The sequence below is a fragment of the Astyanax mexicanus genome, chromosome 19 (genome assembly GCF_023375975.1).
Source record: "Astyanax mexicanus isolate ESR-SI-001 chromosome 19, AstMex3_surface, whole genome shotgun sequence".
Taxonomy (NCBI): domain Eukaryota; kingdom Metazoa; phylum Chordata; class Actinopteri; order Characiformes; family Acestrorhamphidae; genus Astyanax; species Astyanax mexicanus.
The window spans coordinates 24,803,872-24,827,624 of NC_064426.1; the positions used below are offsets into that span (position 1 = coordinate 24,803,872).

General features: G+C 38.8%; 1 protein-coding gene across 3 annotated transcripts in view; it reads right to left on the reverse strand.

Moving 5' to 3' along the window:
- Window positions 1-23,753, reverse strand: part of mpp3a (MAGUK p55 scaffold protein 3a) — a 51,364-nt gene that overhangs the window by 10,517 nt on the left and 17,094 nt on the right. The window contains exons 4-16 of one of the 3 annotated variants that reach the window (XM_022672932.2): window positions 23,637-23,714; window positions 21,808-21,888; window positions 20,563-20,700; window positions 20,087-20,168; window positions 15,377-15,462; window positions 14,598-14,672; window positions 12,950-13,146; window positions 12,187-12,251; window positions 10,977-10,997; window positions 8,996-9,037; window positions 4,388-4,453; window positions 2,532-2,693; window positions 203-283 (exon numbers count right to left, since the gene is read on the reverse strand). In XM_022672932.2, coding sequence (XP_022528653.2) covers window positions 203-283; window positions 2,532-2,693; window positions 4,388-4,453; window positions 8,996-9,037; window positions 10,977-10,997; window positions 12,187-12,251; window positions 12,950-13,146; window positions 14,598-14,672; window positions 15,377-15,462; window positions 20,087-20,168; window positions 20,563-20,700; window positions 21,808-21,888; window positions 23,637-23,714 — 1,174 coding nt within the window. The remainder of the gene's footprint in view (window positions 1-202; window positions 284-2,531; window positions 2,694-4,387; window positions 4,454-8,995; window positions 9,038-10,976; window positions 10,998-12,186; window positions 12,252-12,949; window positions 13,147-14,597; window positions 14,673-15,376; window positions 15,463-20,086; window positions 20,169-20,562; window positions 20,701-21,807; window positions 21,889-23,636; window positions 23,715-23,753) is intronic. The other 2 variants (XM_022672935.2, XM_022672938.2) reach the window with 2 other exon arrangements.

Here is a 23,753-nt window from a genome sequence, read left to right on the forward strand (position 1 = left end):
AATTTAGAGCATTTGTTTGCAGAAAATGAGAAATGGTCAAATTAACGAAAAATATGCAGAGCTAAGTGGTCTCTTATTTTTTCTCAGAGCTGTATATTTACAAAAATGTGAGGGGCGTACTCACATTTGTGAGATGCTTAAAATATGTATTATATGTGTTTTATAGAATGTATATGAAGCTAATTGTTGATGAGGAACGTACGAGGTACAGCCACAGCATAGCGATGGGGGTTTTCTGCTATTACTTTCTGCTTCAGCTCGTTGATGCGTGCTCCAAGAGAACCTGCAGAGAGGAAAACAACAACAAAACCATGTAGAAAATGTAATCAGAAATCAAAACAGGTCCTTTTAAAACCCTCCTTAATTCCCTGTTGCCTGCTTCATTGGGTCAGTTTGCTGGACAGGGATTAAGCCTAGTTTAAACTATATTTTCCTATCAATGGACGATCTCCATTCAAAATACAGTGTAGTCCAAGTGTCCTAGGCTTTATCCATATCTGGAAAACCCACAATATATCCAAATGTTTTTGGACACCCCTAATTCTAATGAATGCATTCAGCTACCTTATGTTGCACCCATTGCCTCAAGACTTGTCTATTCTCTGTAGGAAGAATGTTTTACAAAGCCCCCCAACATTGAGCTGTGGAGCAGTGGAAGTAACTGTGTTCTCTGGAAAAATGGAGCTCCACTCAATACTTTTGGGATTAGTTAGGGATCATCCAATGTCTTTGGCAAATTAAGGCTCTTTTTTAGATGCACTTAAATTCTCACAGTAAAGCTCCACAATCTATTAAAAAATAATCAGGTGTAGCAATACTTTTGTCCATATAGTGCATCTCACAATACAGATGTATTATTACTGTATGTTAGTGTTATTTACTTATCAGTACCACTAGGGGACAGTACCATCACTGGAATCTGAATCCGAGACAAAATAGGTCAATTTTGTTCACGTCACATGTGAACACATTTGAAATGTTAAAAACCTATCTTTAAAAAATATATATTTTTTAACCTATGTTTGATTTTTTGGGCTTTAAATACAGAAAAAGATATAATGGATTAATATGTAGACAACATTCATGTTTAAAAAGTTCAGAGTTGAAAAAAGTCTCGGCTAGAAATGTTAACAATGTAGTTTTTCATATATCAGCACCTTTGAGGTTTTTGCAAAGTGTGTTTTTTGGGAGATTGATTAAAAAAATGGATTAATGGCACCTTTACTATTTTCAGACTGTCATAGCTAGGGGTGTGCTAAGCAGAGATGTATAGTAAGGAAGTAGAAGTAGTTCACTACTGTACTTAAGTAGTAAAATGCTGTGTCTGTACTTTACTTTATTTTTTAATTATTTTTTTTTCTTCTACTTCCACTTTTACTTCACTACATATTTTACTTAATTTTAATACTTTTATGCTGATACAGTTTTTACGTGCCGTCTCGTTACTCATTACCAGGGGCGTCGCCTGTTCTTTTTAATTGCTCAAAAACCATTCATTCAGCCAGTCATGGATATTGAGTTATTGTTTTAAAATTATGGGCCATATTTCGGTTCTTTAAGATAAAAAGGTAAAGAATAAAAGGTATTTCATTGGTCAGTGTGAGCAGATGTCCTTTAAAATCCAGTGTTTTAAGTGGCTTTCCACTTTCATTAATTTAGACCAGATAAGGAAGCTTCAGGAGGTAATTTTTGATAGAATTATTTAATATTTATCTTTTTATTTGCTGATAAAATACCTAAATAAAAAGTAATACCTGTCCCCTGTACATAATAGTTTGTGTTTGATTTGAATCTAAATAATTTTATGTCTTCTGATATGACACACTCACCCCTCCTGGAAACTCTCTTTTCAAATTCATTTACAGTCCATGTTTTTTTTTTTTTTTTTAAGGGAGGGCGGTGTTGCTCAACACCCCTAAACCTCTGATCCTAGAATCCCCCCTGCTCGTTAAAATTATAAAAATGTTAGGGATCATTTCAAACCCACATTATCACTAAAGCAAATGGTGTAGATCTGTTTGATAAAGATGCTCATCTTAGAGTCCATGATATTCACACTTTGAACTTATTTCTGTAATAACTTGCACAATACTTGTACTTTTACTTTAAGTACTTGAGAAGAAAATGTTAGAATAAACGACTTGCAATACTTAAGTACAACATTTCTTAAATGTTTGAATACTTCTACTTAAGTATGATGTTTAAAGAACACTTCAACTGTTACTTAAGTCACTTTTTTGACAGAGTACTTGTGCTTTTACTCAAGTCTGGATCTCTAGTAGTTTATACATGTTTGGTGCTAAATAAAAATGTGTAGCATTTAATAATTTATTAATAAAAAATTATTTTAGGTAGGGAGTCCTTTCAGGGTTAAGGACAAACAAACGCTTATTTTTGTCTCCACAAATCTGATCACCTATACACTATATTTAAGTTTTCAATGATCTCAAAAAAATAACTATCACATGTGATCATGTTCGGACTTTCAGGTGTGAAAAAGCCCTTAAACAAAAATGGATCTGTTGCTTTACCGATAAGCACCACCAGCCGAGGTCTCTCATTGGGTCGCTGCTGGTATCGCGTCACTTCCTCATAGGTCAGGAAGTCTGGTTCGCCTGGGTCCGACGCGTTGGCCTCTCCTGAAGACCCCTGGCGATCTTTCCGGCTCAGGCGAAAACTCCTCCTCAAACCAGCTGTTACCAAAAGACAGGCAAAGAAAGGCAACATGGTTAAAAACTGTACATTTCTAAGATTTCTGAGATAGACTGAGATGATTCATGGGTTGTAAAAGCCAAAATGATGGTGGTGTGCAAATGCATAAGAAGCTTCATGTATTACATTTTAGATAATAGTGCATCTTAAATGTTTTGGTGCCCTTGGTGCATTGCCTATACAAGCTAAAATAAGGTGACCAACGTTAAACTTTACACAGGTAACACAGGTAAAATTCTTTTTTTTTCCATTATCTAGATCGTACATGTGATATTGCATGCATACTTTCAAAACAATGGCTAGCAACTTAAAAAAGTCTTAAAATACCTTCAGTATTATTTTAATAACCAGTTATGCCCATGCTTCATGTTTTATAGCAAAGGTTGCCTTGGAACTTGTCCTCAAATGAGTGTTAAAACCACTTACATTAATATACTGTATGGAAACTTATCGCCAAATATCCAAGTTGCACCCAGAAAGAATCAACTGACAGGAATGAAACTTGCTGAATACTCGTGCCAGATTTGAGTGAATAGCAGCGGATCATCTTTATTGATGAATCCAGCTTTGTCTTGGTAGAGATGACCAATGACCATCTGTGTGTGGAGCACCAAGATCAATGGTTTCTTAGCTTGTAGGGCTCTAACAACTAACTAAATAAATTGATTAAATCAATCAAATATTAAAATAATTGGCAAATAATTAAATAATCAATTAATTGCATCTACGTTATTATTATTATTATTATTATAAGTAAAGATGCTACCCCTTAATGTGCGCCAGTAAGCCTATTAAAGGCGTGGCACTAAGGCATCATTAAGCTGGATGCATGCATGTACCATAGAGCCATGGTAATTCACGATAAGTTTGTTGCCCCGTGTATTCACTTCCGCCTTAAATTCCATCTTAAATGTGGCAGCTTGACCAGCAGTTCCGAGACATGCTAAGACTCAGTGTTACTAGAGCCTGCTAGAATAGTTAAACAAGATGTGTCTCATTTCTTGCGTATATTTATATCTAACTCAAGTTAATGACTTTTCCATTCCACCTTAAATGCGGCAGCAGTTACAGCATGTTTTTAGGACTTTTCTGACTTTAACGGTGCGTGGAAGTCCGTGAGAATCACAACTATGTTTATATTTACATTACATTCACTGTTGTTGTGTTATTAAATAATGACAATAATAAAATGTGTGACACTGTCGTGTTTAATCTACAGATTATTCAATTACCAAAATAATCGTTAGTTGCTGCTCTACTTTAGTGTCCTGTTGTGACAAGACAACGCTCATCCACCTACTGCTTGCCTTGAAGACAAAGATACTACGCTGTGACCTACCCCTGATTAAAGATCAAATGCTCTATATCACCAAGACAACATTACAAACTAGCTCTATATGTGTATCTCAATAGATATGACCAAAAGTTTTATATATTAATCATTTTTTGTCCCTGGTACCCTTCACCTTCCTTTCCGAATATCTTTGCATTCTGACACTTCCTTCTGGGTGCAACTATTTCTTTAACAATAAGTGTATGAACATTAGCTTAATGCTAAGCTACGACTCATAAGAAGCAGGCATAATCTGTCTTTCTGACGCTTAGTAACAAAGTGAAGTGCATAGAATAAGGGGGATTAGTGGTGGCTCCTGAGTGGAGTGAGCAGGGACTGTACCTGAATAAAAGTCCCAGGAAAACACCTGGCCACAGGAGGGCGCCACCGCTTTACACTTCGGAGAGACTACAACGCGTATTAGACCACTATACACTCGCGCACAGGTCACACTCTGCCCTCAGAACCAGCCCTGGATCAGTGCTCTTAGTTTTAGGCCTACCCAAACTAACATTTTTTGGTTAGTGGAATGTTTTAGGAACCTTACATAACGACTCTGCAACATCACTTATGTAAATGTTTTCATTGTTAGTTGCCATAATGTTAGTATTTAGTAATTATTAGTAATTAGTTACTAGTTACTAATTATTAATTAGTAACTAGAAACTATATTTTGAGAAAATGTCTAATGATCAACATTATGGAACCTGTAACCTTTTCAAAGTGTTACTTAACTTTCTTGTAACATTTTCTCTTAGCTGGGAGCTATCCAGACCTGGATCTACCCAAACATGGGTCTACACGTAACTGGATCTACACGGACCTAAAACTTCCCAGACCTGGACCTACGTAGTTTAGGATATATCCAGAACTGGACATACCTAGACCTAGATCTACCCAGATCTGGATCTAACCAGACCAGGACCTACATTGGCTTGCATCTACCCAGACATTTGGTCTGTCCAGAACTGGACCTAGTCAGACAGGGACCAACCTAGATCTAGATCTACCCAGACCTGTATCTAACCAGACCAGGACTTACATAGACTTGAATCTACCCAGGCATTTGGTTTGTCCAGAACTGGACCTAGTCAGACAGGGACCAACCTAGATCTAGATTTACCCAGACCTGGATCTAACCAGACCAGGACCTACATAGGCTTGAATCTACCCAGACATTTGGTCTGTCCAGAACTGGACCTAGTCAGACAAGAACAAACCTAGACCTCGATCTTCCCAGATCTGCACCTTCCCAGACATGGCTCTACACAAACCTGGGCCTGCCCAGATCTAGACCTAGTCAGACCTACATCTTTCCATACCTGGACCAACAAACCTGAGTCTACACAGATCCAGTTCTACCTAGACCTGTATCTACCTAGAAATGGATCTAATCAGTCCTGGATCTACTCAGACGTGAGCCTCCCAGACATCAATCTAACCAGAACTGGATCTACCAGACCTCATGCGGGCCTGGACCAACCCAGACTTGAACCTCCCCAGACCTGGATATTCCCTGGACTTGACTCTGTAAAGAACTGGACCTACCAGACATTGAACTATGCAGGCCTGGATCTACCCAGACCTGAACCTCCCCAGACCTGGATATACTTGGACCTGGACCTGTAAAGACCTGAACCTACCCAAATCTAAATCTACCCAGAACTGGATATTTCCAGACCTAGACCTACCCAGTCCTAAATTTTGCTAGGCCAGAACCTTTCCAGACTTGAATCTACTCAGACTTGGGTCTTCTAAGACTTCCACCTTCCCAACTCTGAATCTACCCATTCCTGGACCTACTCAAACATAAAGCTTCCCAGAACTGGATCTACCCAGATCTGAACCTGCCCAGACCTGGATCCAATCAATTCAATTAAGCCAACCTTAAACCAAACAATCTGCCTTTCCACAGAAGGCACCGTGAGCCTGAACCCAGGTCTGTTGTAAAGGGCAGAGCATTCCCATCACGCACATCAGCTATCACACACTTAAACCAGTGAGTGAGCGAGCAGCCAATCGTGCGGGGCGTAGTGTGATGAGCGGCCAATAGCGGGGCAGCAGCCTTGGCAGTGGCTTTGGGGTGCAGGGGCAATTGGTAAGGGTCATGGACCAAGGCATGGGGCAGGGGAACAGAGAAGGACGATGGAGGAGGGAAGAGGGCGAGGTGGAGAGGGTAATGCCTCAACATGACACACATCAAGCGATAGTCGATAGGTTTAGGCTAGACCAAGGCCAATTACCCTATTCCTATTCATATAAAGTCCCCCTATCACTAGCAATGTCCCAATACTGAAAGGGTGAAGGCCAACACATGCCTCCTTCCTTTTTTCAAGGAAGTCCTAAAACCCAGTTGAACAAATGAGACAAAAATAATATACTTTACTCATTTATTTATTGAGGAAAATTGTCTAATATTACCTATTTGAGAGTGGCAAAGTATGTGAACCTCTAGGATTTACAATTAATTAGAAGGTGAAATTAACTATCAGGTGTGAGTGGGCGGAGCCTGTTTATTTTAAGAACAGGAATCTATCAAAGTCTTCTCTTCACGACACGTTTGTAAAAGTGTTTCATGGTACGAACAAAAAGAAAAAGAGTTATTGATGCTAATCAATCTGGAAAAGATTACAAACCCATTTCTAAAAAGTCTGGAATCCACAGTCAGATAGATTGTGTACAAATGGAGGAAACTCAAGTCCATTGTTACCCTTCCAAAGAGTGGAAAGACCAACAGATCACTTCAAGAGCCAAGAGCAAGGCATGTTATAGTCAGCTAGGTCTCAAAGGACCCCAGGGTAACTTCTAAGCAACTGAAGGCCTCTCTTTCTATGGCTAATATTCAACCAAAGAATGGTTCAAAAAAAAAAAAAGTTAATGTTTTGGAATGGCCAAGCCCAATCCATATTTTGTGGAAGGAAGCGAGCAGTTAATGTGAGGAAACCCACTAACATCCCAAAGTTGAAGCTGTTTTTTTTTTACGGAGGAATGGGCAATTTCTAGAAAATCCTAAAGGGTTCACAAACTTTTAAGCACCACTGTATCGTCATCCAGCTTCATCAAGGCAACTGTGTTTCACATTATCACTAACTTGTAAAATTTTAAAGGTGACAAAATAAACACTGTTTTTCCGTTTTCAGACCTTTCTGTCTCTATCTCTCTCATTACAAGCCACATTAACACTCTTCTCTTAATGAGCTTCTAATAGGACAGACTTGTCTGTAACACGTCTGTAGCAGGAAAGAGGTGACAATCTTTCTCTCACTTCCTCCAATTAGAGTGAAGTGGGACAGGAGTGTGAGTGAAAACAGCCATACGGTATTTACATCCCTCTCGCACATATCTTTACACTCTTTTTAAATGTAAGTAACAGTTCACCTGTTTAAAGCACAGTTTAACAGTGCATAACAGTACCGAGTGAACCACATGAAAGAATCAAATGTGTGTGCAAACAGTGATGCTTGAAAGTTTGGGAACTCTCTATATTTCTTTATTTCTGCATAAATGTATCTAAAACATTATCAAATCAAGTCACCAAGTCAAGACCTACAAGTGGATGAGGAGAAATTAGATAAAAAATAATCCAATATTTTATACAGTATATCCATTTATTGGAAAAAAGTATGTAAACCTATAGGATTAGAAGTTAATTTAAATGAAACTCTGATCATGGCACCAACAAATTAGATTTCTGTGGATCTATAGAGGATCTATTGATATTCATCAGGCTGTAAAAGTTAACAAAACTGTCTCAAGTTTGGATTGCACCGATCCACTGTCAGCCAGATTGTGTACAGATGGTACAGAAGGAAATTCAAGATCATTGTTACCTACAGGAGTAATTGAACAACAAAGATCATACCATGGTCAAAAATGAACCCAAAGTAACTTCTAAGCAACTGAAGGCCTTTCTCACACTGGCTAATGCCAATGTTCATGAGTCCACGGAGTACATGGAATGGTTGCAAGAAGACAGCTGACACTTTACAAAAAAAACACTGCTGTCTGTCTGCAGTTTGCTAAAGCTTACAGGGACAAATGGGAAGGGTATTGCGACAAACTTTTGTGGATAAAAGAGACAAAAATAGATCTTATGTTTAGAAAAAAAGATGTTGCCTTCCAGCACAAAGACCCAATCTTATCTGTGAAACACGGTGGTGGTAGTATCAAGGTCGGGCCTTGCCACCATTGCTGGAACAATGAATTCTGAACTATATCAGCAAATTTTTAAGGAAAATATCAGGACATCTGCCTGTGTGATAAATGTCATGAGAATGTGGGTCATGCAACAAGACAATAACCTTAAGCACACTAGTCATTTTACCAAATAATGGTTAAATATCAGCAGTTACTAGAAGGGTATAGTTGCAATTATTATAGATTATATTGAATGTGAAGGACAATGTTTTTTTTCACTCACAGATATGCAATGCTAGATAAATAAATACGCAGGTCTAATATGTTTGTCTCATTTGTTTGATTTGGGTGTCCTTAACTACTTTCAGGACCTAAATGGATCACGAACTTCTAAGCACCACATGCTCACATTCAGCTGTGTATAATCATTAATTTCTATTTTTATTTGCCTAGTATTAAGGTAGTAATTCAAGATATAACCCTTATCAGTGAAATAAACATTTTTCCATTTTTACTCTGTTTTGTTCTTTTCAATGACCTATATTTCTCCATCCCTCCCTCCCTCCTTCCCTCCATCTGTTTACCTCATGACCTCTCCTCCCCTCCATCCTCCTCAAGAGCCTGCACCTGCTGCTACTACTCATGATCTGGCAAAACACCAAGCACATACGGGGCGTGTTTTCTGAACGGAGGGGTCAGCAGGTGGGCCGCAGGCAGAGGACTCTAAAAAACAGTGCAATCAGTGCAGTAGGTGGGTGGGAGTGGGAGTGTAAGTGGGTGGTCAGGAGGTGGAGGAGGCATGCAGGCTCTCACCTATGTAGTGTCCATTGAAATAGCCCTCACAGTCACAGTCGTCTGTAGGGAGGCAAGCAGGGAGAGAAGGGATTGAGCCGAGGAAGAAGAGAGGAGCACAGGGGGGCTGAGGAAGGCACAGCAAGCTGGGGGCAGGGGGCTACAGGCAGGCATAAACACACAAGCGGGCAGGCAGACAGGCAGAAAGGAGTACAAGGAAGGGATGTTGTAAGAGCGCCCCCTGCTGTTTGCGATCAAAACTTTGGGACAGTTTTCCATTCCCATACCTTAAGCACCATTGTCACAAATTAATAACTGAATGGTTAAAAAAACATACTAAAAAAAATACCAAGCAAAAACCTTGTATCACTAACTATCACTGAATGTCAGTATAAAAAGTAGTGATGCACGACTTTCCTGCAATCAAAGTTATTTAACCATCACTGGTGAAATTCACCAGTGGAAGGGTCTGATGACTCGATTCAGAGTCATTTCAGAGTCAATTTAGAGTCTGATCAAAAATCTGCTCACAGTTTCAGACTCTTAAAGTGATCAAACACAATAGATTAAAACATGATTATCCATGAATTATCAGCAGATCTAAAGCATTGTCATATTGTGCTTTGTTAGCCCAAGTTTGGTCAATACACAACATATACATTCTAATTACGCCAAAAGTGAAAAATGAACAAAAACAGAGATACAAGGTTCTTGCATGACAGCAACAATATGTATCTATGCATCAAAAATGTCAACAGTTTGCTTGTGAGGTACTTCGGGCCTAATATCCTTGTAGCATATTTATAATATATTATTTTTACAGTGTATGACAGAATTTGGCTAAGACTCATCATCACCCATGTGGATTTGGGTATAATGCAGTTTATATCTAGAGATTCATATTATAATCGGCACCCTGGGTGCTGGTAAATGTGTTATGGGCTGATTGCTGTATTGCACTTGTCAACTTTTGTAAACAATTCTGACTACCCAGATAGTATAAAGAATAACCCTGAGCTTGGCTGATGTATGGCAGCATTGGCTAAAACTCGGCATCGGCCATGTTGAATTGGGTTGAATGCAGATTATAACCTGGAGAATCCCATATTATACTCGGCAACTGGGGTTTTGGTGCCGTATTACGCTCAGCAACCAGGGTGTTTGTAAAAGTGTTACATGCTGATTGCCACATTATACTTGGTAACCAGTGTGTTGGTAAAGTGTTATAGGCCGATTGCCACATTATACATGGCAACAAGGGTGTTGGTAAAAGTGTTACGGGCCGATTGCCACATTATACTTGGCAACAAGGGTGTTGGTAAAAGTGTTGTAGGATGATTGCCGTATTGCACTCGCAAACCAGGGGTTGGTTAAAGTATTACAGGCCGATTGATGTACTACGCTCGGCAATCGTGGTGTTGGTAAAAGTGTTTTGGGCCAGTTGCTGTATTGCACTTGGCAACCGGGGTGTTGGTAAAAGTGTTACTGGCAGATTGCCACATTATACTTGGCATCCGGGGTGTTGGTAAAAGTGTTATTGGTCGAATGCCCTATTATACTCAGCAACCGGAGTGTTGGCAAAAATGTTACAGGCCGATGGCCGTACCAGGGTGTTAGCACAAACAGTGCAGGACAATTACCATATTATAGTTGGCAACAGGGGTGTCTGTAAAAGCGTCTCAGTGATCTTTGCTATCTGACTCCATACATGTTTTTTTACATTGCAACTAATTAATTATAGAGAAGTTGTAGGCTGTGTTTTAGTGTACTTGTGTATCTGTGTGTATTTGTGTTTGTGTGTGCACTCGGCAGGAAGAATATGTGTCCGGACTGACCAACAGCAGAGATATTAAAACTGGATTAATTGACAGATGGCTCTTGTTTCCTAATCACTGTAATCATAGACTCTGGATCTATGAATGTACAGTATGTATTTTTGTGTGTGAATGAGAGAGAGAGAGAGAGAGAAAGCGAGAGAAGAGGTGTGTTCTAGTGTACCTACCTTTTTCACATCCCTGGTCGTCTAGCGTAGGCCGAAAGAGAAGAGAAAAAGATGAGAGTTCATTTTTCCTTTGCTGATTTTTGCTGCCGGCTCTTTGGCAGGCAGGGATTAGGCCTTATGGGAGTGAACTCCTGGAATTATGGATTATTATAGAATTACAGAAATATTCTGGTCATCTGACCGATTACATCACAGCGGACAAAAGTGAAGCTGGAATTACAGAGGAATGTGCAGCGATGAGGCAAAGAGGGAGAGAGTGAGTGAGAGAGGGAAGGAAAAAAGAGAGAGGTCATATTACTGATTTCTCAGTACTTTAATATGAAACGGGGCAGATTAGCAACTGTAAATGTGGGGATTAAGTTCAGTGTTCACCTGGATATCTCTCTCTCTCTTTTCTGTCTCTCGCTTCCTTTCACCCAGCCTATGAAACACACACTGAGGGCCCTATTTTAGCGTTCTATAGGCGAGCAGTCACTGCGCATCATGCAGCTTGATTAAGGGTGTATCAGTGTGTCGTTGCCGTCATAACGACAGGAAAAGTACACCTTGCATGGCCCTACTAATTTGATGTAAATATTTGTGTAGCTGCAAACAGGCACACGCTATGGGTTTGTGCACTGCTGCGTTTCCATGTGTGCGTAACAAGCAGGGATGTACGTGCACTGGGGATGAGCCTGTGTTGACAGTTCACTGCCAAGATAGCACTGAATGTCTTACGATTGAAGTCTTCCTAGGTTGAGTTCAGTCCCTGGCACTCCTGTGTTTTTCGTTGCCAAGATAGCAATATGCCAGAAATTCATCTGAACACTGAACCTCATTTTGAGACAACCGTGCCTATCAGCGTAGATATATTCACAAGCAAGGTGTGAAAAGCGTGAAAATAGACTGTTGACAGGGTGCAAGATATCAATGAGCATTGTGACGCACCTTGTGCCAGGGTATAAAAGCCCTGAGTGTGTTTACACGCACTTTGTAACCTGATTATAACCCAATTTCTTTTTAGAAGGTCTAAAAATCTAAAAATCTATTTAGCTCATTAATCAGATACGTCAGTATCTGTCTGATGACTATCTATCTATTCATATGTGGTTAGTGTGAATTCACATTTGAGGATAATTAACAAGAACAAGGACAGAATCAATTCTGATCATTTGACACAAATGACAATGAATGCAAATACAGTATCTGTATGATGGACATTAGCACTCACAGACAGGTTTTTGTGGTGACTTGGGATTCTGCAGAGTCCCCATTTTGAGCCTGTAAGCCAAACGCCTGAGAGAAAAAGCAAAATAGCAACAGTGAATTAGAATGTCAAAGTTATTAAGAAAGAGAGAAAGAGAAATATTGATGTTGGGTACAGGAAAAGTAGCTGGGCAGGGGGCACCAGATGTAATTTGGGTGTACCGTTTTTGCTCTTTTTAATTCTAATCTAGTTTAACCTGACTCTGGTTTGTTTTCTCCCTTGATGTGATTTGCTTAGGCAGGTGTGAATACAGTAATCACACTTGGGTGCAGACCAAAACAACCAAAACAAATACAAGACCTTTAAAAAAGAGGTAAACTCAGTACATGTTGTGCAGTTTTGAACATGTTCTTAATTATAGTAAATTGCTGCTGCTATTACAAAGCTAGGGGGCTGATTAGCATGATTAGCCAAGTAATTTTTGGCAAGATTTCTGTCTAAAGTCATGTTTTAGTGGAGTTAGAAAGCTGGTGGCAGAAAAATATTATATATATATACACAGAAAAAGATTCTTGATGACATAAAAATTCTTAATTACATTTTAACAGTAATTTTAGACTAGATAGTCATTTTAACAGTTTGATTTCTTTAAATGTACCTTTTAAAAGCAACCAGCAACTATAATCACAACAAGATATGACTAACAATCTTCAGAAAATTAATATTGAGAGGATTCTAACTGATACACTGTACCACAATGTCAACTGTAGCAAACATCTCATCTCACCTCTCCTGGAACTGTTTGGATGGTACGAGTCCAGCACGCAGGTTGCTGTCTCCTATTCTCTTTGCCTGCCACCAGGTACCGTCATCCTGACTCACCACCTGCAGGATGTCCCCACGCTTAAAAGGAAGCCCCGCCTCCTGGCAGGGCGTGGCCTTGTCCTCCAGAGGGATGTAGTCAAACAGAGCCCGCATGTAAACCTACAGAAATCCACACCACAGTTACACTAAATGGGCCACATGTAGAATATGAAGCTTTCTGCAATAAATAAGAGAATCACCATGGTGATTGTTATGAAAATTATATGATCACATCGATGAGTCTGTCAATCAGTTCTTTCACTAGTAGTAGATAGCCATAGCCCTGCCTAATGCCAGATCCACAAAAAAATTGTGGTTTGAACTCTACGTGACTGATGAGTGACACATCGTCACAAATTACACAAATCTTTCACCAGGAGGAAAACACGGCAAGTCTTACTGCTCTCCACATTTTAGATACATAAAAACACACAAAAACAGATGCAATGCAGTGGAGAAGACGTTGATGTTGTTTGTGTGCTGATATGCAGCAAAAAACGTAACGAACGGCTTTCTCTTCACCCATTATCATTTTCTCTCATTGGCTGTAGCAATCACCGACTGGTCCAGATATTAAACCTGTTGGATAGCTAGATATTCATTGGGGGGGCTTGTAAAGAATCGGCAATCACTCAACGATCACTTGATAATTGCTAATGACTTCACATATACTTGGATCATGTCTTTGTCTTTCAGTGAGTGCTGACTGAACAATCCAATTCAAGGCTTTTGTTGGCGATCTCAATAAACTTTTGGGGAATGGAAAATGTACATTAAAATTATGTTAAATTAATTACTTTTGTTAGATGCAGCTTTTAATATCGGCAAACAGGAATTTCCATGATTTTTTCATAGCTTTTCCATGCTTTCAAGGCGAATTTTTTATGACCACACGATTTTTAAAACATCATCCAGACAAGGACATTAATACCAAAAATCAACTAAAACTATAATCAAAATTGATTATAGTAGGTCTAAAACGAACTTGATAAAAATGCTGACACACAATCTTTAATAATAAAATGTGTGTCAGACCCTGAGAGCTCTGTTGTGATGTATTTGTTATCTCAAAATAGATTTTGTCCATTGATAAACGGAAACGCAAAGATTTGTAGACCACATTTCCATGACTTTTCCACGACTTTCTGGGTATCTTTATTTTTTCAAAACTTATCCAGGCCATTTCATGATTTTTCCAGGTTTTTCATAACTGTACAAACCCTGGGCAAGGTGGGCATCTTGCTAGTCAGGGGCAGGGGCATCAGGATGGTGCTTCTAAAGTGTGGGTCAATGAACACTGTGTCTTGCTCTCTCATTGGCTGTAGTAGTCACTGACTGGTCCAGATATCCAACCCGCTAGATATCTTACATCTACCCTCGTGTATTATGGTTTTAACTCTCTCTTAACATTACCTGGCTATTTGTTTGTCTGTATGTTTTGTCTTCCCTGTCTCCCATCTTCTCCTCAGTGTATCCAGGTGTTATCAGTATCTAGTCCCGCACTTTTCTTATTGATACCATATGTTCACTCTTTGTTTCTCACTCTGTAGCCAATCTGACAGTTTGCTTACCTTGCTTTCTTTCAGCCTGTCCTCCTCTTTAATAGCTGGGATGATTTTCAGAGTGATGGAGCCTTGAGATTGAGACTGTGAGAGAGACAAATACATTTTAATTCCTGATTCAAATAAATCTGTAAAAACTGCATTATCCCATTATGCCTTAAGAATGACTAATTGGTAAATGCAATCATATTTAAAAATAGTTGTAAGGAGGGAATCAACTGACAAAAAAGAAAAATGGTAAGAAGTCATTCCAGACTGTCTTGGAGTGATTCCATGTCGTCCACATACTACTGCCGTTGCAAGAACTTGTCTCACAGAAGACACAGAGGCTATATCATGGCCAGCTGCATCATCAGATCTATTCCTGTTATCAACACTCCACCTCTACCGTTAAATCTAAAGGAACTGAGTTAACATTTAAGATTCATGAGATGGATTATAAAATAACTCCATTAGGAACCTCTACAACACTATGCAGAGACATCTGTCATTTTGTGATGCATGTGTAACTCAAACATTATGACAAATAAATATGTTGTCTATATCAAGCCCAATTCTGTTAATCTGTTGCCCCTGGTAACCTTAATATTCTAACCGGATCCCACTACAATCTGACACTTCCTTCTGGGTGCAACTATGTTTGCATCTATTTTTCTGACAATGGCTAAGCCGGCTTAGTTGTTCCTAAGCTATAACAGTGGGGAAAAAAACAGGAACCACTGGTGGTTCAGTGAGTCTTCCTAATATATACTGGAAATAAATACGATGATGGTAAAAACGTGTAATACCAGTAGTTGGCTGATCTCGTCTGGTCGCTTGTGTGTTACGGAGATTCCGTTGACTTCTCTCAGTTCATCACCAACATGCACCAGACCTGTACAAACACAGTCACCACATATAGTGTGTAAAAGACCAGCTGTGGAACATAAAACAATCAATTTGTACTAGTGTTGTCAGTGTTAACATGTTACTGCACGTGATCCATTGGAAACTTTTTGCTTAGTTCGGATTTGACGATCTTGACGATTCACATTCACAAATGTAAGTGATCTGTATCTGTGTGTAATGTGAACAAATCTGTCCCTGAACGCCTCACATGTGCACATTGATACGTTATAAACGCCGCCTTCCTTACCAACAACAAAAAACGTCATATTTGAGAGATGAATCATAGCTTTATAAAGGTGAAATGGATGCTTTAGCAGCTCATATGTGGAGCATCTTTTACTGGAGTGGAGAGAAAGCAGCTGGTCTGAAGTTCATGATCAGGTCGAGGAGGTGAAAAAAGGCCAGGTGGTTTGCTTTTGCTGTTTTTACAGCTATAGCTGCACCAAGAGATGTGTGGGTACGAGAGAGAGAAGCACGTAGCGCATGAGTAAAAGCAAAAAGACGCATGGATTCCCATTAGACCGTAAACATTCGTTTCGCATGTCCATGGATTGGATACGTATCCGATTTAGGACCACATATGGGAGTGGCACAGATCTGATTTGAAAAAAAATCAGATTTGGCATGTTCACACAGCCATGAAAAATTCAGATCTGAGCCACATTAAGCAAAAAATAAATAATAATAAAGTCATTTCAGCCTGGTAATGTGAATAAAGCCTTTAAGCTCACCCTCTAAAACAGCTCTACACATGCATTTGCTGACAAGCTGGGGGATACAAAAAGTGAAAGAAGCATGTGGACGGGATCAGTACAGTAACATTAAAGGATTTTGTAGCTTTTGTGCTGTGTCGGGTTGCCAGTCAGCCTTTAAGCACAGTCAGTTTCAGATTTCTAACCCACTGAGGCTACTTTACTCCCACACTGCCTTTAATGTGTACCCTGACACTTATTACGGTAATGACCAGGCTTAGAGTGCACTGCGGAGTTGATCATGATGCAGTCTGTCTGTTGGTGGTGATTAGACTGTCCACACACTCAGAAACAGATCAATGACACATCAGAGAAGAGGAAGATCCACAGAGAGAGGAAACAGAGGGAGAGAAAAGCAAAAGGAATGATGATCTCGATCGATTAGAGAGACAGATGGACACACACACATCTAGGGATACATTTTTAGTAAGGCAATGTTTTTAGATAACGCTTTAAACCTGAACACAAGCACAGCACAGCGGGTGCATGATATTCTGGGAGCAGCTGTGGTCACATGATTAGCTATTCTGTTTGATTCTTCTAATGGGACCTCAAGGGACTCTCGCTTAGTTGTAGGTTTTCCCGAGTTCCTGGTCTCTGTATATTCATTGTTTATCTGGTTTATGTTTTTCTGTTTTGTAATAAACATATTCGCATTTGCGTCCGCTCTCTGAGTCCTCTTCCTTTGTTAAGGTTTTAAACGTTCTGGTAATGTCCCTGCAATGACATTTGTGTCAATATATATACACTACCGTTCAAAAGTTTGGGGTCACGCAAACAATTTTGTGTTTTCCATGAAAAGTCACACTTATTCACCACCATACGTTGTGAAATGAATAGAAAATAGAGTAAAGACATTGACAAGGTTAGAAATAATGATTTGTATTTGAAATAACATTGTTTTTACATCAAACTTTGCTTTCATCAAAGAATCCTCCATTTGCAGCAATTACAGCATTGCACACCTTTGGCATTCTAGCTGTTAATTTGTTGAGGTAAGCTGGAGAAATTGCACCCCACGCTTCTAGAAGCAGCTCCCACAAGTTGGATTGGTTGGATGGGCACTTCTGGCGTACCATACGGTCAAGCTGCTCCCACAACAGCTCAATGGGGTTCAGATCTGGTGACTGCGCTGGCCACTCCATTACCAATAGAATACCAGCTGCCTGCTTCTGCTGTAAATAGTTCTTGCACAATTTGGAGGTGTGTTTAGGGGCATTGTCCTGTTGTAGGACGAAATTGGCTCCGATCAGGCGCTGTCCACTGGGTATGGCATGGCGTTGCAAAATGGAGTGATAGCCTTCCTTATTCAGAATCCCTTTTACCCTGTACAAATCTCCCACCTTACCAGCACCAAAGCAACCCCAGACCATCACATTACCTCCACCATGCTTAACAGATGGCGTCAGGCATTCTTCCAGCATCTTTTCATTTGTTCTGCGTCTCACAAACATTCTTCTTTGTGATCCAAACACCTCAAACTTGGATTCATCCGTCCACAACACTTTTTTCCAGTCTTCCTTTGTCCAATGTCTGTGTTCTTTTGCCCATCTTAATCTTTTTCTTTTATTAGCCAGTCTCAGATATGGCTTTTTCTTTGCCACTCTGCCCTGAAGCCCAAAATCCCGCAGCCACCTCTTCACTGTAGATGTTGACACTGGTGTTTTGCGGGTACTGTTTAATGAAGATGCCAGTTGGGGACCTGTGAGGCGTCTGTTTCTCAAACTAGAGACTCTAATGTACTTATCTTCTTGCTTAGATGCAACGCGGCCTCCCACTTCTTTTTCTACTCTGGTTAGAGCCTGTTTGTGCTGTCCTCTGAAGGGAGTAGTACACACCGTTGTAGGAAATCTTCAATTTCTTAGCAATTTCTCGCATGGAATAGCCTTCATTTCTAAGAACAAGAATAGACTGTCGAGTTTCAGATGAAAGTTCTCTTTTTCTGGCCGTTTTGAGCGTTTAATTGACCCCACAAATGTGATGCTCCAGAAACTCAATCTGTTCAAAGGAAGGTCAGTTTTGTAGCTTCTGTAATGAGCTAGACTGTTTTCAGGTGTGTGAACATGATTGCACAAGGGTTTTCTAATCATCAATTAGCCTTCTGAGCCAATGAGCAAACACATTGTACCATTAGAACACTGGAGTGATAGTTGCTGGAAATGGGCCTCTATACACCTATGTAGATATTGCACCAAAACCAGACATTTGCAGCTAGAATAGTCATTTACCACATTAGCAATGTACAGAGTGTATTTGTTTAAAGTTAGGACTAGTTTAAAGTTATCTTCATTGAAAAGTACAGTGCTTTTCCTTCAAAAATAAGGACGTTTCAATGTGACCCCAAACTTTTGAACGGTAGTGTATATATTATTATTTTTTAATTTTGAGAATGTTACTTTTTCATAACATTTTTATAATGTTACTAATTGTCTAGCTGGGAACATTATGTGAGAAACATTTATTTACTTTGTGATGCAAACCAAAATTATGTCATTTTCAGAATGCTGAAACATTATTTCTCCAACATTACAGACTAACCCTTCTGGAACTAGGGGTGAGCGATATGGCCCTCAAATATTATCACAATATTTTAGGGTATTATTGCGATACAATATTCTTGGCAATATGACAAAACATTGATTATTATTATTTTTTTATTTAAGAATATACTACTGCAGCAAAATTAATTTTACCACTTTATTTAGTATGAACATAACAGTTTCATACTTTCAAAGAAAAAAAAAAATCTAAATAAAAAAAACAATTTTGTCTATTTCGTAAAAAGTAACTTACCAAGACACTGATTTTGTATAACAAAATAAAAAATGTAAAAAAAATAAAATAAATTTATGTAACAAAAAAAATGTACCACAACACTAAAATGTTAATATCGTGATACCATGATATGGATTTTTTTTTTTTTTTTGAAAGAATTTTTGAGTGCATTTTTGTATTGCATTTTGTGTGCGATACAATATAGCACAACCCTACCTGGAACATTGTCAAAACATTGCTATTTGTTAATTTAACAATTTCTGAATCTACTGAATGTATCCTACCTCTCCTTATATTGTGATTTAACATTTTGAACAGTTTTCAATTAAGATTTTTGGCAGCTGCAGTAAATTTAGTAAAAAAAGTAGCTCAAAAAAGTTTCTAAAAAAAAACATGCGTTTATGCGTTTTTACCATAGACAATATTTTGGAACAAGTCAAATTTGGTGGAAAAACTACGGAAATACCAACTCTGCAAGCCTTCCCCTTTATTTGGACACCACTGATTTAGCTAATTTAGGTACAATGCTTGCTGGCTCATTACTCAAGGTACATCGACCTAAACGTTCCAGTGCAAGACTAAATAAGCAAACATACTGTATCTGAGCCAATATCCTCTTGAGTCCCAGTGTCCTCCATTTTTGCTTCTCTGCACCGTGATGCTTAATTTTTTTTAAAATGTTAAACCCTTGGAGACACTGCCTGTACCATCTAATGGTCACATGACAGCTTACACTCGCTTGATTAAAAACAAGATAGTGGGAATCCCTGTCAAAAGTTTTCACAGCCAGTCCAGACATTCTCAGAAATTCTCATACAATTTTATGATTGAAACTAGTTTATTTACTTAATGTAGAAAGCTCAAATTTAGTTTTTAGACTTATTGGGTCCTTCTGATCCCAAATATCAATGACTCCTTTTTAAATGTTAAAATAATAAATGACTTCCTGTACAAAGACAGAGTTTTCATACTTGTTAAGTCCTACTAATCCCAAATTAAATTAAATGAAAAATGCACACCGAGCAAAAGTGTGGGTCTCAGGAGGATAAACTAATGTCTATAAGAAAAATCCTCACCACTCACCACTTCTATCTGCTGCTCCTCCCTTCATAACTCGGGCTACAATCACAGCTCCTGTAGCTTCATCACGCCGTATGGTGGCCCCCTGAGGAGAGAACACACGGCCAGTCAGATAGAAAAAAAGATAGAAACAGACAAACAGTGAAAAACAAGTGAGAGACAAGCAGATGATGAAAATACATTACTGTCTCAATGTTATTATACTTATTAAATCAGATCTGTCTCATCAGACCATTTATAAAATCCTGATCTTTATCAAACCCGTAAGCAAGAATGAGTCACTCTGAATCTATAAAACGCTCACAGTGTCTTGAGGCATGCAAATTTGCACTGCCTTGTTATTTCTGTTTACTATAAAACGACTCATCCAGTCTATTTTCATAATCATTCTTCACTCCCTTGCTCTCTCTTTCTCTCTCTCTCTCTCTCTCTCTCTCTCTCTCTCTCTCTCTCTCTTTCTATCTTTCTATGATTCTCACCAGAGGCTCCTTGTTCTTGACCAGACGGACGATTTTGACTGACTCCTCCTCTATCTCGTCCTCAAAGTCGTCAGGGAGTGGAGGCAGCACCGGGTCAAAGTTCTTCTGGGCCACTGTGTCATGAACTGACAGAACCGCCTGAAGAGAGAGAAAGAGATAAAAGAGATATACAGCTCTTGAAAAAAATAAAAGGCCACTTAAAATTATGACTTTCTTTGATTTTACCAATTAAAAAAAAACTCTGGAATATAATCAAAAGAAAGATGGATGATCACAAGCAATCAAACCAATCTAAACTGCTTGATTTTTTTGCACCAGGAGTGGCATAAAGTTATCTAAAAGCAGTGTGTAAGACTGGTGGAGGAGAACATGCCAAGATGCATGAAAAACCTGTTATTAAAAACCAGGGTTATTCCACCAAATACTGATACTGAACTCTTAAACTTTATGAATATGAAGTTGTTTCCTTTACATTATTTGAGGTCTGAAAGCTCTGCATCTTTTTTTTATTCTGCAAATAAATACTCTAAATTACAATATTTTATTTGGAATTTATTTGGAGAAATATCCAATATTTGAAATTGGAATTTGTGAGAAATATTTATAGAATAAAACAACAATGTTCATTTAACTCAAACATATACCTATACATATGTGTATCAGGATGTTTTAGGATGCAGTTTAAATTAAGGATGTACAGATAAGAATATTTGGCATTCTGCAAAAAAAAACTTTTACGCTATGCTCTGTGAAGAACATTAGTGATTTAACTCATGTAATTTTAGTAAATTTCCAATTTTGTATAGAACACTTTCCAGTCATTGCAATTCAAATTCAGGGGAATTCTTTAGATAAGAATGAAGTATATTTTAGTTGCTATAGCTTAGTAGGTTTACTTAAATAATGTAGCACCATATTAACCTATGCATCTTTCCTATTGGGTCCTGGCATAATTATTCTGCATAATGGACGTTTCCACAACCACTAACACCACTATCCATGAGTGTGCAGTCCTGCCCACCAGGACTAACTTCCCTTGGGTATTAAGTTATATTTTATGTTGTAGTGTTGTAGGCTATAAGCGCAAGTTACCATTTATTTTACTGCGGAGTGTGACTTTATGCTGGCTATGAACTGCAGTTAAGGTTCTTTATTTTCACATCTAATGGGACAATAGTCTGGCAGAAAGGATCCAGGAACATTTTTACAGTGTAGATATCTAAGCAGGGTGGAAAATGTGTTTACCCGTAGGTGAGATGATGTCAGCAGATGAAGTAGTTCTTTCTCCTCTACACTCATTGGGCCACTCTGCAACTCCTCAGCAACCTGTCAAACAGAGGAGAAGAAAAGGGGGAATATTTTTTTTTGTTACACACACATACATTCATGTGCACACACTATGTGAAGAAGATCTGCTATTGTCATATATTTTGTGCCATAAGAAAGCCTAGGCATTATTTCACAATTGGAACATTTGTGGACATTATAGGATAAATGAACCAACAGACAATTTGAAAGTCAACATTTTCCAAGATGAGAATAAAAGATGCTGTTTAGCACTGTAGCATGCTGAATGCAGTCAAATCCTCACAACAATGCTTCAAAATAAGGTAGAAAGCCTTCCGTGAGCAGTTACTCCCACAGTTACTCCAACAAAAGCAGGATAAATCATATTCTAATACTTTTGATTTCAGAGTAACAATGAATGACTGTTCCTATTACAATCCCACCTTTGCAGAGTAAAATAATATATCCCATACATACAGCATTTCAACCAGTAACAACCAGTCTCTCCTCCTCACTTATCTGCATTCTCTGGTTGCTGAGAGATGATTGATCTCAGCCAGCATTAGAGTCTAAGGTGTTCACATCTAAGAGTCTAATGCAAAGCAAATCTAATCCATAAGCTTTCTGCTGCAACACAGGCTGTATATTCATATTACTAACCTTATTGCTTAGATCTTACTTCTCATTCATATCTTATTTCATCGTTTTGATGTTACACACAAGTTCGTAAAGGACCCGTATCTTTAGAGCTAAGAATTTTTATACTTTCTGGTGCTTTTTTCAAGTTAGCATGACACTAAACCAATCTGCATGCCAATCACAATAGCTAATAGTAACAGTAGTTGCACCCAGAAAGAAGTGGTCAGATTGCAATGCTAGATTTTTGGCCGATATGTGCTACACATACAGAAGTAGAGTGTAATGTAACAAGCCAGACATCTTGGCATGAAGTTGTAGAGGTTCCTAATGGTGTCCTGCAATAATCTATTCCATGCAGATTTAATATTCACACATAGTTCCTGTAGATTTTGTGGTGTCCAATACCACCTCATACATTTTTAATTATGGATAGATTTGGCAGTGTGACCAACCAAGCCATGACAAGACAGAGTATCTACAGTATGTCTACAAGGCAAGCTCTTGAGTCTGAGAATGCAGGACAGCATGTGTGACGAGCATTGTGTGCAGGAAAGGTAGGGTCACTGGTTGCAGCACCTTGTTAATGTAACATTGGGCTGTCAAAGTGCTTGTATAGAAGACGATTGATGATTTAGCATTATACCACAGTTAGTTCTGACCCTGCAATGCTTGGCTGAGAGGCGTTTTGTGAGTGCCATTATCAGCCGATAATGCACTGTAAGCGAAGCTCTTCATGTATTACTTCGACACCTACAGGTAACCTAGCAATGATACAGCGCTTACAAACCAAACAGCGCAGCTACAAACAGAGCAGCAATGGAACTATTTTAGTTTTGGAGTTTTTATAACCAAACAGATTGTATTTTCTCCTCCTCTTTAACTGAAAATCTTTCAATAAACAGCGATTAAGAAAACTTTAGAATAATCACAATAATACTCTCGAGATTCGTGCTATAATGTGTAATATTGTACTAAATTGCACCACACACCATGAATTCGTCGGACATCTACATGACAGTCTAGTATGACTACCCACCAAGTTTCAAGTCACCAAATCACCACATTTTAAGTTAGTAAGTTTGAACCATTTTTGATGATAAGTGCATGTGCTTTCCAGCAAGGAAAGACAGAAGGAAACCACAACTTACATCCTCTGCCAGAGAGGAGGCGCTGTGTAGCACAGGCGTGGGGCTCTGTCTCTCGTACTGACGCAGCTTCTCATGGATCTACAACACAAACACACACATAATATCTTCTCTCACACT